Raw genomic sequence first — 12,016 nt, 5'->3', positions numbered from 1 at the left:
AAGCGTGAGCCACTGTCCTTGGCCTCTGCTTCAGTTTTTAAATGACTAGCAAATATTCTTTGTATGCATTAATTGTAGTAAAAAAATGTGTGAAATATTTGACCTGGAAAACCCTTAATGATTTTAATCTCCTGATACTTAAGGTTTCTTCATTTGATCCTGTTCCCAGTATATATTGATAGTGACACAGTGTAGAAAAGTAGGAAAAGCAGATATTGGAACAGAAATGTTAACAGGAAAAGCAAAATGTAGCGGTCCCCTCATGCAAGGTCTTGCTTTTCGTGGTTTCAGTTAACCTGCAGTGAACTGCATTCTGAAAATATTACATGGAAACTTCCAGAAAACAATTCATAGGTTTTAAATTGCACACTGTTCTGAGTAGCATGATGATATTGTATCTCATACTGTCCTGCTTCATCCTGCCTGCGACATGAATTTTCCCTGTGTCCAGCTTTTCCATGCTATACATGCTACCCACTGGTCACCTGGCAGTCCTCTTGGTGATCAGATTGACTGTAGGAGTGCCTGTGTTCAAGTCACCCTTACTTTACTTAATAATGATCTCAAAGTGGAAGAGTGGTAATGTCGGCAATTCAGGTATGTCAGAAAGAAGCCACAAGGTGCTTTCTTTAAGTGGAAAGGTGGTTGTAAGTTCTTAAATAAGGAAAAAAAAAATTGTATGCCGAGGTTGCTAAGATCTACAGGAACAAATCTGTCTGTGAAATTGTTAAGAAGGAAAAAAATTCATGGTAGTTTTGTTGTCACACTTCAAGCTGCCGGTTATGGCCACAGTGTGATAACTGTTTAGTTAAGATGGGAAAGGCATTAAATTTGTGGGTGGAAGAGATGAACAGAAATGTGCCAATGGATGTTTATTGAGTTTGGTCGTATGTGAGGTTTCAGGTATCCATTGGGGTCTTGGAACATATGTCCCCCGATCAGCGGGGACGACTCTGTTTCATGTTAAAGGTTAAGTCCTTATTTAATTTGCCTTTAAAGCTTTGTGTTCACTCCCTAAAAGTGTGGGTAGGTGAAAATGCCATGCCATGCCATGACATGTAGATGATTAACTTGGTGTATGACACAGTATTCTCAATACCTTAACTAGAATTAATAGAATTCCATTTTTTGAATTTAAAAAGGCACATTTTCTTGCATAACCTTAATCTTTAAAAGTTAACTGTCATTGAGATGTTCCTGTTTCCTTTTAAGGGAAAGAAATGTAACACTTTTTAGCAGAACAGTGTAGGAATGACTTGGGTCTAATTTTCAGATTTTTAAAGTTTTCTTTGTTCCAAATTGTGCAGCGTAGTATATCTGCTGCTTTGAAGTTTAAGTACAATAACTGCAGCAGATATCATTTGTATTTCTTTTGATTAGATGAATCAAAGGAAGAAAGAAAAGAAGAAGAGGAGGAATTAAATTTTAATGAAGACATTCTGTGTCCACATGGTAAGCTAGAAGCATAAATGAGTTCTGTTTTATTATCCTTTTTCACTTTTAGCTTCTACTGCCTGGCTTTCATGCCAGCGTCTCTCACATCTTACCTGGAAAATAAGTTTTTTTAAAATAGAATTTCCCCATATTTAGAGGAAATCTTTGGAGAAGAAACTTCTGGTCACTTGTCCCATTGAAATACTTTTGAATTTGGCATATTGAATTTCAGTTGTTTCCCATGACTATCATTGTCCAAGTTAAATGCTTTGAAAATAGTGCTTGTATGTTTCTTCTTCGTGTTCTTAGAGCTATCTGTGGTTTTTTATTTATTTTATTATTATTTTTTTATTTGTGCAACAAGGTCTCGCTCTGTCACTGTCCCTAGTGCAGCCTCAACCTCCTGGGCTCAGCTGATCCTTCTGCCTTGGGCTCCTGAGTAGCTGGAACCATAGGCATGTGCTATCACACCTAGCTAATTTTTAAATTGCCTCCCATCTTTGTCTCCCAAAGTGGTGGGATTATAGGCATGAGCCACTGGGGCTCTGCCTGGTTTCGTTTCTTGTTTGTATATTGACCATCTGCTGAGTACTATGTGCTAGATAGTCTTAACAAATGCTAAATTCTAAATCCTTATTTAATCCCATGTATTCATGTGTTTTTTTTGCTTGTTCTTGGTGAATGCTTTTAATAAGTAGCTTTTACAAGATGATCGTGCAAGGGGTTCATATATTAGACACAGTTTTCTATTCCAATAGGATTCTGAAAGTCAAACAGATGTCTGTTTCTCAAAGCTTTCTATTTAATAAGTTCCCTTTCCCACCTTCAAAAAATCTGAGCACTGAGTGCCGTAGCTTGCACCTATAATCCCAGCTACTAGGGAGGCTTAGGTAGAAGTGTTGATTGAGCCCATGATTTTGGGACCAGTCTGGGCAACATAGCAAGACCCTGTCTCTAAAAAATATTAAGTGGGCTTGGTGGTATGTGCCTGCAGTCCAAATTTCTCAGGAGGTTCATGTGAGAGGATCACTTGAGCCACAAATTTGAGGCTAGAGTGGGCTATGATCACCCCACTGCACTTTGGCCTGGACAAGAGTGCAATATGCATCTCTTTAAAATAAAATAAATAAGACAATAAGTATGACACAGAAAAGTTGGCTTGTCAGTGGTTCATTTTGTTAACCCATGTCCATGCATTTCTTGTTATGTGCTAATTTACTGCTAATATTTAGGATTCCTGTTGATCCTAATAAATTTCTAATTTTAGTTCTTCTTTCATCAGTTCAGTATGAGCCAGTGGATGATGTCTCATTCTTATCCCTGATGTACACAAGCACCCCCCCCCCGCCTTTTTTTTTTTTGGAGCTAGAGTTTCACTCTTGTTGCCCAGGCTGAAGTGCAGTGGCATGATCTCATCTCATTGCAACCTCTGCCTCCTGGGTTCAAGTGATTCTCTTGCCTCAGTCTCCTGAGTAGCTGGGATTACAGGCATGCACCACCACAGCCAGCTAATTTTTTTTGTATTTTTTAGTAGAGACTGGGTTTCATCATGTTGATTAGGCTGGTCCTGAACTCCTGACCTTGTGATCTGCCTGCCTTGACCTCCCAAAGTGCTGGGATTACAGGTGTGAACCACCACCCCTAGCCCACAGTAGCACTTTTATATTAAGTGCCCTTGATGACACTAGTGATGATTGTCACTAGAGTGGTACTTGCATTCTGGATTATCTCACTGCACTGTAGCTTGCTAGTAAGTGGCATTCCCATTTATTTATAGGCCACACAACTAAGAAGGGGCCATAGTGGGGTGTACCTTTGGGTCTCAGTCTCTGGGAATCCCCAGTTTCTCTGTTCTTTCCATCATATCACCCTATCTGTCTACCGGTTGATCTTTTACACTACAGGTGCACAGCAGGAGAAGGTGAGCTGACTTCGTGAGTGCTGAATAGCATGAGGAAATGAACAGGGGAAGGACGTTTGGGTGAATAGCTATAAGGTGGTGTCATTTTTAGTGATGCTCACATATCAACTTTTGTAACCTTCACAGCATAGATGTACACATAGGATCAGTGCCTCCACATTGACAGTTGAAGCATCTGTGGCAAAAATACTGTTTCATGCTTGGTGCTACCCACTGGTTGAAACAGTGCTGGAACTTAGATTGTCCTCATGCTCCTCAGCTCACTAACCTTTACTCTTCTTGCCCACCTCTTACCACATTGTTTCAGTACTGACAGTTTTGACTACAAAGCATGGCAAAGCTGAATGTCATTTCAGGACACATGCTATACTCTCCACCCTATCAGAAATTGTACATAACAGGCCGGTGCGGTGGTCACACCTTTAATCCCAGCACTTTGGGAAGCCAAAGTGGGAGGGTCACTTGAGTCCAGGAATTTGAGACTGGCCATCAAGGCAAGACCCCATCTCTACAAAAATATCAAGAAATTAGCCTGGGGCCTGGGGTGGTGATGCTGTGCACCTGTGGTCCCAGCTACATGAGAGACTGCATTGACAAGATTACCTGAGCTCAGGAGATTGAGGCTGCAGTGAGCCATATTTGCATGCCACTGTGCTTCAGCCTGTGTGACAGAGCAAGACCTTGTCTCAAAATAAAATTTAAAAAAAAGGGAGAAAGAGTGAGAGAGAGAGAAAAGGAAGAGAGAGAGAAGCGAAGGAAGGAAGGAAAGGGAGGGAGGGAAGGAAGGAAATGGAGGAAGGGAAAGAGGGAGGGAGGGAAAGAGAGGGAGAAAGACAAAGGCAGAGAAAGAGAAAGAAGGAAAGAAGGAAATAAATTGTATAAGAGCGCTGTTATTTTTGTAGGCCGTTGTCTTAATCTGTAACTCTAGTGCTTTGATGCCATATTTTGCTCTCTAGTATTTTAAAGGATAGTTTTCTACCTTTGTTTTTGTGTTACATTATCTGTCAGGGTACCATGTGTCCAGGATGAAATTTTTTTGGTATAGGAAACCCTCCTTGCCTTACTTAGAAATTCACTTTACTTACTAAGTTTCTGTTAAAACCTCTTTCTGGTGGTGTGCTGATGATGTTGGTAGGAGGAGGATTATAGTGGACAATTACAGAATGTTTACCATTTGCCTTTAGTTCTCCACATTTATAAATATTAACTCACTTAACCTTTTTTTTTTTTTTGAGATGAGAGTCCCACTCTGTCGCCCCGCTGGAGTGCAGTGGTACAGTATCTCAGCTCACTCCAACCTCCACCTCCTGGGTTCAAGTGATTCTCCTGCCTTTAGCCTCCCACGTAGCTGGGACTACAGTCATGTGCCACCACTCCTAGTTAATTTTTGTGTTTTTAGTAGAGATGGTTGTGTTTTTAGTAGAGACAGTTTGGTAGAGATGTTGTCCAAACTGGTCTCGAACGCTTGACCTCAGATGATCTGCTTGCCTCAGCCTCCCAAAGTGCTGAGATTACAGGCATGAGCCATGGTGCCTGGCCAACTCACTTAATCTTGTGACAACCCTGTTTTATCAGTATATTATCACATCCATTATACTGATTAGTAAGTAAACTGAGGCATAGAAAGGTAAGAGTCACCTGTCTTGGATCACCACACTGAATGGATAGTTTTGCCTAGGTTTTTAATTGTCTGTTGGAAATATTTTTTCTGTGAACATTTGAGAGACCTGTAGTACTGCTCTGGGCGTACCATTCAAAAGTCCGAAGCCATTGATGTAGGTAATTTTTCTCCACTTCAGTTTCCGGTAGACTTGTAGGATCTTTGTCTCCGGTGTTGTACGGCTTCATTTATTATGCTAGGCACTCTGTGGAAGCCAAGTGTGTCTTGGAGGGGTCTTGGTGACAGCTTCACTAGTTTGCTGCCCTGGCCAGGCTGTTTCACTGGGAAATTCCAGTGGCAGTGTCTGCTGTTGGGCCACTAAGATTTTTCCATAAGCATCTTTCATTCGCCTGCCTGGAAAATTCACACCTGCTATCACTCTTCTGTAGATGTGGAGAGAAGAGGACTTAAGAGTTCCTGCATTCAGTAGTGGAAAGGTTTAATTATCCCTGTCTCAGCTTGTCACCTCATTTGTCTCTGTGTTTTCTGTCCCCTGTGCAGGGGCCTTAGGTTTTGTTGTTCAAGAATAAGCATGTAGTCTTTTGTGGCTAGAGGGGACAGTGATCTCAAGGGCAGAGAAGGGGGCTGAACATCTGACTACATACCTCTTAAATAGACTTTCTAACCCTTCTCTCATTTTTAATAAATCCCTACCTTTACTTCATGAGCCCCCAATTTTTGGGTCTGTGGGGACAGTTCTGCAGTGTCAATCTGGCTACTTCTTGACTTTTGCCAACTTAGAGTTAGTTTTTAAAAATTGTGTTGCATTCACTTTCTTTGAAACCCTTATAATTTTTATCCCTGTTGTTCCCTCTCTTTTCTTTATCATTATGGCTATATGTCTTTTTTTGTTGTTAATGACTCCTTTGATGTGGTGGATCACATCTGTAATCTCAGCACTTTAAGAGGTTGAGGCATTTGAGAGCAGCCTGGGCAACATAGTGAGACCCCATCTCTATTTAAAAAATAAAATAAAAATTAGTTAGGCAAAATGGAATGTGCCTGTATTCCCAGATGCTCAAGAAGCTGTGACAGGAGCATTGGTTGAGCCCAGGAGACTGATTACAGTGAGCTATGATCACACCACTGCACTCTAGCCTGGGTGACAGAGTGAATGATATCCTGTCTCTAAAAATGAAAAATTTTTTTTAAATTCTTTTTTTTTGTTGTTTTTTTTTGAGACGGAGTTTCGCTCTTGTTACCTAGGCCGGAGTGCAATGGCACGATCTTGGCTCACTGCAACCTCCGCCTCCTGGGTTCAGGCAATTCTCCTGCCGCAGTCTCCTGAGTAGCTGGGATTACAGGCACGCGCCACCGTGCCCAGCTAATTTTTTGTATTTTTAGTAGAGACAGGGTTTCACCATGTTGACGGAATGGTCTTGATCTCTTGACCTTGTGATCCACCCGCCTCGGCCTCCCAAAGTGCTGGGATTACAGGCGTGAGCCACTGCGCCCGGCCCTAAAAAATTCTTTATTGTTATTTAATGATGTTTAATGGGATGTGATTTAATGATGTTTCTAAAGTCTTGTATGTATTTGCTATATAGCAGATTTTGTGTGAATTAATTTTGGGGTTATATTCCATTGGAAGATTTACTATCATAGAGTTCAGTATTTGTTGCAGATACCAAGCTTTATAATATAGATAGTGTATGTATCAAGCTTCCTATCCATTTTACTTTGTATTCTTTTAAGTGATGCTTTTGTTACTTTGTAACGAAATACTTTGTATTTTACACTTATAAATACTTTATATTCCTTTAAGTGATACCTTGTATATCTTCTTTATTATACCTAGTTTGCTTAGACGACGGGCTGTGTTTTGTTTTGTTATTTTGAAAGTACTTCTTGAGATGCCCTGAGGCCCAAGTTCTTGTATACAGTTTGAACTAGATTTAGGGTCTGGGGTTGAGGGTCATTTATCAGATTCTGAATTCATTGTTAACTAGCTTTCTCTTTATACCAGAAGAATCTTTGGAATTAGTGAATTGAATCTCTCTTGACTGGTTTGATCCTGTTTTGGGAGGTATTGCTCATAGAATAGATTTAGTTGATTGGCTTCCTCTTAAAATTTAAGAAATAACATTATTCATTGCAGGATACAGTTTAATATCTAACAATTTGTATGTCACAGTGAAAAGAACAACCCAAATTTAATTAACTATTTTGAGGTCATAGACAATATTCAAGTGTATTTGTTTCATTATCATTAATTACATTAACATTAGCAAATAGTAATGATATATTAACTACTATGGCAACAATTTTTAGAATTATGGGAAATTAAATTTAGAAACTCAGCTAAGAAGTAAAATGGAGTGTATATTTATTACTAACTAGACTGTAGTAAAATGACTATTTAATATTAATTCTGATTTCAGAAATGAATTTGGGTTGTTCTTTCCTAATCATATGAGAAACACTTATCCCACATAAAAGCCAGTCACTACCTGAAAGTTCCTCCACATGAAAATGAACCGTGCAGCCACAATGTCTGGGTCTCCTCTGTTCATTGCCTAGTAAAGTATGCGTGTGCATTTGCATTACTGTTCCCTCAAAGCCACATGGGGTTACACCACACACAAACAATCTTTTTTTTTTTAAGCATAAAAAGGCAATCATTTAAATATTATAATTGCCATAGACTTCTTTCAAAATCAGGTCATGGAAATCTACCTTAATCTTTTTTATGGTTACATTGTATTTCACCATAAGGCCTTAATAAATTAAGGTTTGATAATCCAATTAACCTTTTTCTTTCATTTTTAAAAAATAAATTCCCTAGTTGTGTCTGAGGATGGCCATGTTAGAATAAGTTTTCATAGACTCATGGGAAATTTAAATTAACAGTCTACCCAGAAAGAAAATACATGTTTACATTGTGACCTCATTTCTCTGGTAACAAATTTATTAAAGCAAAATAATCCTTTGGGGATTATTCAAAGCTCCAGAAGACGTGAGGGGTAGAAGTTCAGTTGCATTTTGAAGTTTTACAAATTATTGGGACCATGGAACAGTGGGTCATGCTTATAATTCCGGCATTTTTGGAGGCTAAGGTAGGAGGATTACATAAAACCAGAAGTTCCAGAGACTCCCTCTCTACAAAATAAAAATAAAATATTAGCCGGGCATGGTGGCTGATACGAGCCTATTATCCCAGCTACTCAGGAGGCTAAGGCAGGAGGATTGCTTGAGCCCAGGAGGTTGAGGCTGGCATCATGCCACTGCATTCCAGCCTGGGCAACAGAATGAGACTCTATTTTCTAATAAACTGAAAAAAAAATTTTTTTTAATATCTTATGGGGTTTGAATGAGCTATAGACCTGGGTTTGTTGTTGTTGTTGTTTTTTCCTGAGATAGAGTCATGCTCTTGTCACCCAGGCTAGAGTACAATGGCAGGATCTTGGCTCACTGCAACCTCTACTTACAGGTTCAAGCAATTCTTCTGCCTCAGCCTCCTGAGTAGCTGGGATTACAGGCACCTTCCTCCATGCTGAGCTAATTTTTGTGTCTTTGGTAAAATGAGTTTCACCATGTTAGCCAGGCTTGTCTTGAACTCCTGACCTCGTGATCTGCTCGCCTCAGCCTCCCAAAGTGCTGGGGTTACAGGCATGAGCCACCGCATCCAGCCTCAGACCTGTTTTGTTTTTGTTTTTGTTTTTTGAGATGAAGTCTGTCTCTGTGGCCCCCGGGCTGGAGTGCAGTGACGATTATCTTGGCTCACTGCAACCTCTGCATCCCAGGCTGAAGCGATCCTCCTGCTGCAGCATCCCTAGTAGCTGGGACTACAGGCAAGCACTACCATACCTGACTAATTTTAGTATTTTTAGTAGAGACAGGGTTTCATCATGTTGGCCAGGCTGGTCTCAAAGTCCTAACAAGTGATCCACCTTGGCCTCCCAAAGTGCTGGGATTATAGGAGCAAGCCACTGTGCCTGGCCTACAGACCTGGTTTTGTATCCCACCTTTATTACTTACTAGTTGTACTCTCCCTGTTTATATTCATTTTCCTAAATTCATTTATTATGTAAAGTGTAGTACATATTTAGAAAGCCCCCTGGCTTATTACTGTTAATAAATCTGTAGGTACTTTGCTAATGGGCACAGAAACAAACATATAACTTGAGAAATTTAAATTACCCAGAAATTTTCTGGATAATGACTGATATGGGTAGATAAGTGAAATTCACTATTTATCACTTAGAAACAGCTGTAACAATAGTAAATATAACCACAAGTGGCACCAGAGGAGAAAGGCCCTGGAAGAATGGCAGTGACTAGTATGATTTTTATTGTCTTCTGGGATTTTTGAAGATTGAAGGGGATCTTCAAAACAACTTGCAAATAGCAAACAAGTTGGTGCTTGACTGGAGATGGTTTTCAGATTGAACATTAAATTGCTTTATCTTAGATTTGAATTGATAACGATGGTCCTGTGATGGCTGGGCGCAGCTTTAAAATATTTTAATGCACTATGATTTCAAGATTAGTCAAATGGGAGACAATAAAGTCTGTAGGAAATGATAACCTTTGAGTGTGGGATAGGTATAATTTCGTTAAGCAGCTCTTGCCTTGACACAGAGGTCTGAGGACTCCTGAAATCCCATTTTTGGCTATTTCCTCCCTTACAGGGAGAAAGATAGAAAATGCACGGTTTTAGCTTTGTACATTTCTTTTTATCTCGTGATTTTTTTGACCACAGACCTAGATTCAGGACATAAAATTGAGGTTAATAGCTACCTCCTTTAGAATTAAAATGAAATTGGAAATTCACAAATTTTTGAAAACAGCGAGAAATACAACACTTTTAGCAAAGCAAGATATGAACACCTATGGATTTTCATTAAGAAATAGGAAATAGATAATGACTTTTTTCCACCTTTTTTCTTAAATATATGTCTATTTTAAATTCAGGTGAGTTATGCATATCCGAAAATGAAAGAAGGCTTGTTTCTAAAGAGGCTTGGAGCAAACTGCAGCAGTACTTTCCAAAGGCTCCCGAGTTTCCAAGTTACAAAGAGTGCTGTTCACAGTGCAAGGTACTGAACGCTACTGACATCTGGGAAAATGGCTTGACAGCTCCCTGGGTTGACTTCCCAGGGGAATTCAACTTCTGCTGGGGGTGTAGGGAGGAGGCAAGTCATGTGCTGTCATCAGGAGACAGATGATTGCTTCATTCTCTTTCAGATTTTAGAAAGAGAAGGGGAAGAAAATGAAGCCTTACATAAGATGATTGCAAACGAGCAAAAGACTTCTCTCCCAAATTTGTTCCAGGATAAAAACAGACCGTGTCTCAGTAACTGGCCAGAGGTATAATGATTCCCACAAAGGAAAGAATGCATCCTTTCTTTTTAAGGCCCTTGCCAAGTTCCCAGTGAGCTATTTCAGAACAACTCAGAACTTCTCATATTCTCATTTGTTTGGCTATCTAACCAGGGGATTTACTCCAGCCTGCTATTTTTTGGTAGAAGATTGTGCTTTCATTTTATTTATAAAACTTGAATAAGGATAACCAAGGTATATTATAAAGAATTTGTGTTAAGAAGGCGGTGAATTGATGGATACTGTTTTGTGATTTTTGTGTTTTAGGATACGGATGTCCTCTATATCGTGTCTCAGTTCTTTGTAGAAGAGTGGCGGAAATTCGTTAGGTAGAAACAAAACATGTTTTATATCCTTTATTGTTGTTACTGTTTGGTTGGCTCTGCTCTTCTTTAAGATTTCGTGGATTCTGTTTGTGGTACCCTTTATAGTTACTTTCACCAGCACACACTGAAAGCTTTCTTTTCTATTAAGTTAAATGAATAATCCTAAGAAACACATGTAATTACTAATATTTTCTTAAATATATATCTCTGATTTTGAAATAATTATTTAAAATCTTCTCTTTCATCATGCAATAATTAGGTATATTTCTCCTCCTTGTTTCGTTTGAGTAGAAAGCCTGCAAGATGCAGCCCTGTGTCATCTGTTGGGAACAGCGCTCTTTTGTGTCCCCATGGGGGCCTCATGTTTACATTTGCTTCCATGACCAAAGAAGATTCTAAACTGTGAGTTCCTTCTCTTCATGTGATTTTTTTTTTTTTCTTTCTAAACTTTTTGATGATTAATAAAGTATGTTTAGGAAATTTCTCATCTGACATAGTCTATTTTAAGAATTTAGTCCTTTGCTGAATTGTGGCTTTTTTTTTCCCTTTTAAAAGAAAAAGACTACTTCTCCAGGAAAGACAAGTGACTGCCTGAGGCCATTTGTCTTTTTGCTCATTCCTTGTCCTTCTTGGAGACAACACAGCCACCCTTTCTTCCCCCACCACCCCCCCGATGGTAACCAGCACTGTGACCTCTTTTCCAGAATCATAGAATCAACATGGTCTTGGTTGTAGGTTTTTTCCTGCAGCCCAGGCGTCAGGCAATTAAAGGAGGAGGATAGCAGGGTGGCAGAGCAAAGCCACTGCACTGGTCATCTGGAATCCTAGGGTCTTAGAACCAAAATTTTATTCCATGCTTAAGTACTTTTAGAGGTGTTTGTTCGTCTATGAATTTCTCCCTTGATGTTGCCAAAAACAATTATGTAAGAGAATGTAGAATGCCTCCAACATTGTCAGAAAATCAGGAAAAGGAAATTGAAAGACATAAATAAAAATGCCCTTGGGGTTCAGCTAGAGTTTTATTATTCATATTTTAGTACTTTAACATCATTTAAGGGAGTTCAGAGTTGATCTGTTCTTCCACGTTTTCTCCCTGCCTCTTTCTCTCCCTCTCTGCTTCCCTCCTTTCCTGTTGCTCTCTCACTCTCTGTCTTTCTTCTCTTCCCTCCCTCCCTTTCTTCCTGTCATTGTTATTGTTGCAGATGTCAGACTTTCAGGAAAATATCTATACCAATAAACAAATGTATGTTACCAGTTTAAAAGTTAAATGGTTCAGATATGATCAAAGACCCCCTCGCTGCTTATCCTTCTGTGGCTGCTTCTTTCTCTTTCTTCCTCTCTTCCTCTCGCAAT

General features: G+C 39.5%; 1 protein-coding gene across 12 annotated transcripts in view; it reads left to right on the top strand.

Annotated features, from left to right (window-relative positions):
* USP48 (ubiquitin specific peptidase 48) overlaps positions 1–12,016 on the top strand; it is a 104,428-nt gene that overhangs the window by 66,808 nt on the left and 25,604 nt on the right. For 9 of the 12 annotated variants that reach the window (XR_001912688.4, XM_009000589.5, XM_009000586.5 and 6 more), the window contains 5 exons: positions 1,381–1,452; positions 9,930–10,054; positions 10,203–10,325; positions 10,605–10,666; positions 10,955–11,065. Coding sequence is in view for 11 of the 12 variants with exons in the window: in XM_009000589.5 (XP_008998837.1) it covers positions 1,381–1,452; positions 9,930–10,054; positions 10,203–10,325; positions 10,605–10,666; positions 10,955–11,065 (493 nt within the window). In the remaining variant the exon portion in view is untranslated. The remainder of the gene's footprint in view (positions 1–1,380; positions 1,453–9,929; positions 10,055–10,202; positions 10,326–10,604; positions 10,667–10,954; positions 11,066–12,016) is intronic. The other 3 variants (XM_078330682.1, XM_078330679.1, XM_009000588.5) reach the window with 1 other exon arrangement.

This window comes from Callithrix jacchus, chromosome 7 (assembly GCF_049354715.1).
Source record: "Callithrix jacchus isolate 240 chromosome 7, calJac240_pri, whole genome shotgun sequence".
NCBI classification, from domain to species: Eukaryota; Metazoa; Chordata; class Mammalia; order Primates; family Cebidae; genus Callithrix; species Callithrix jacchus.
Note: the sequence above shows the minus strand (reverse complement) of the source record. Positions and strands in the feature narration are given on the sequence as shown.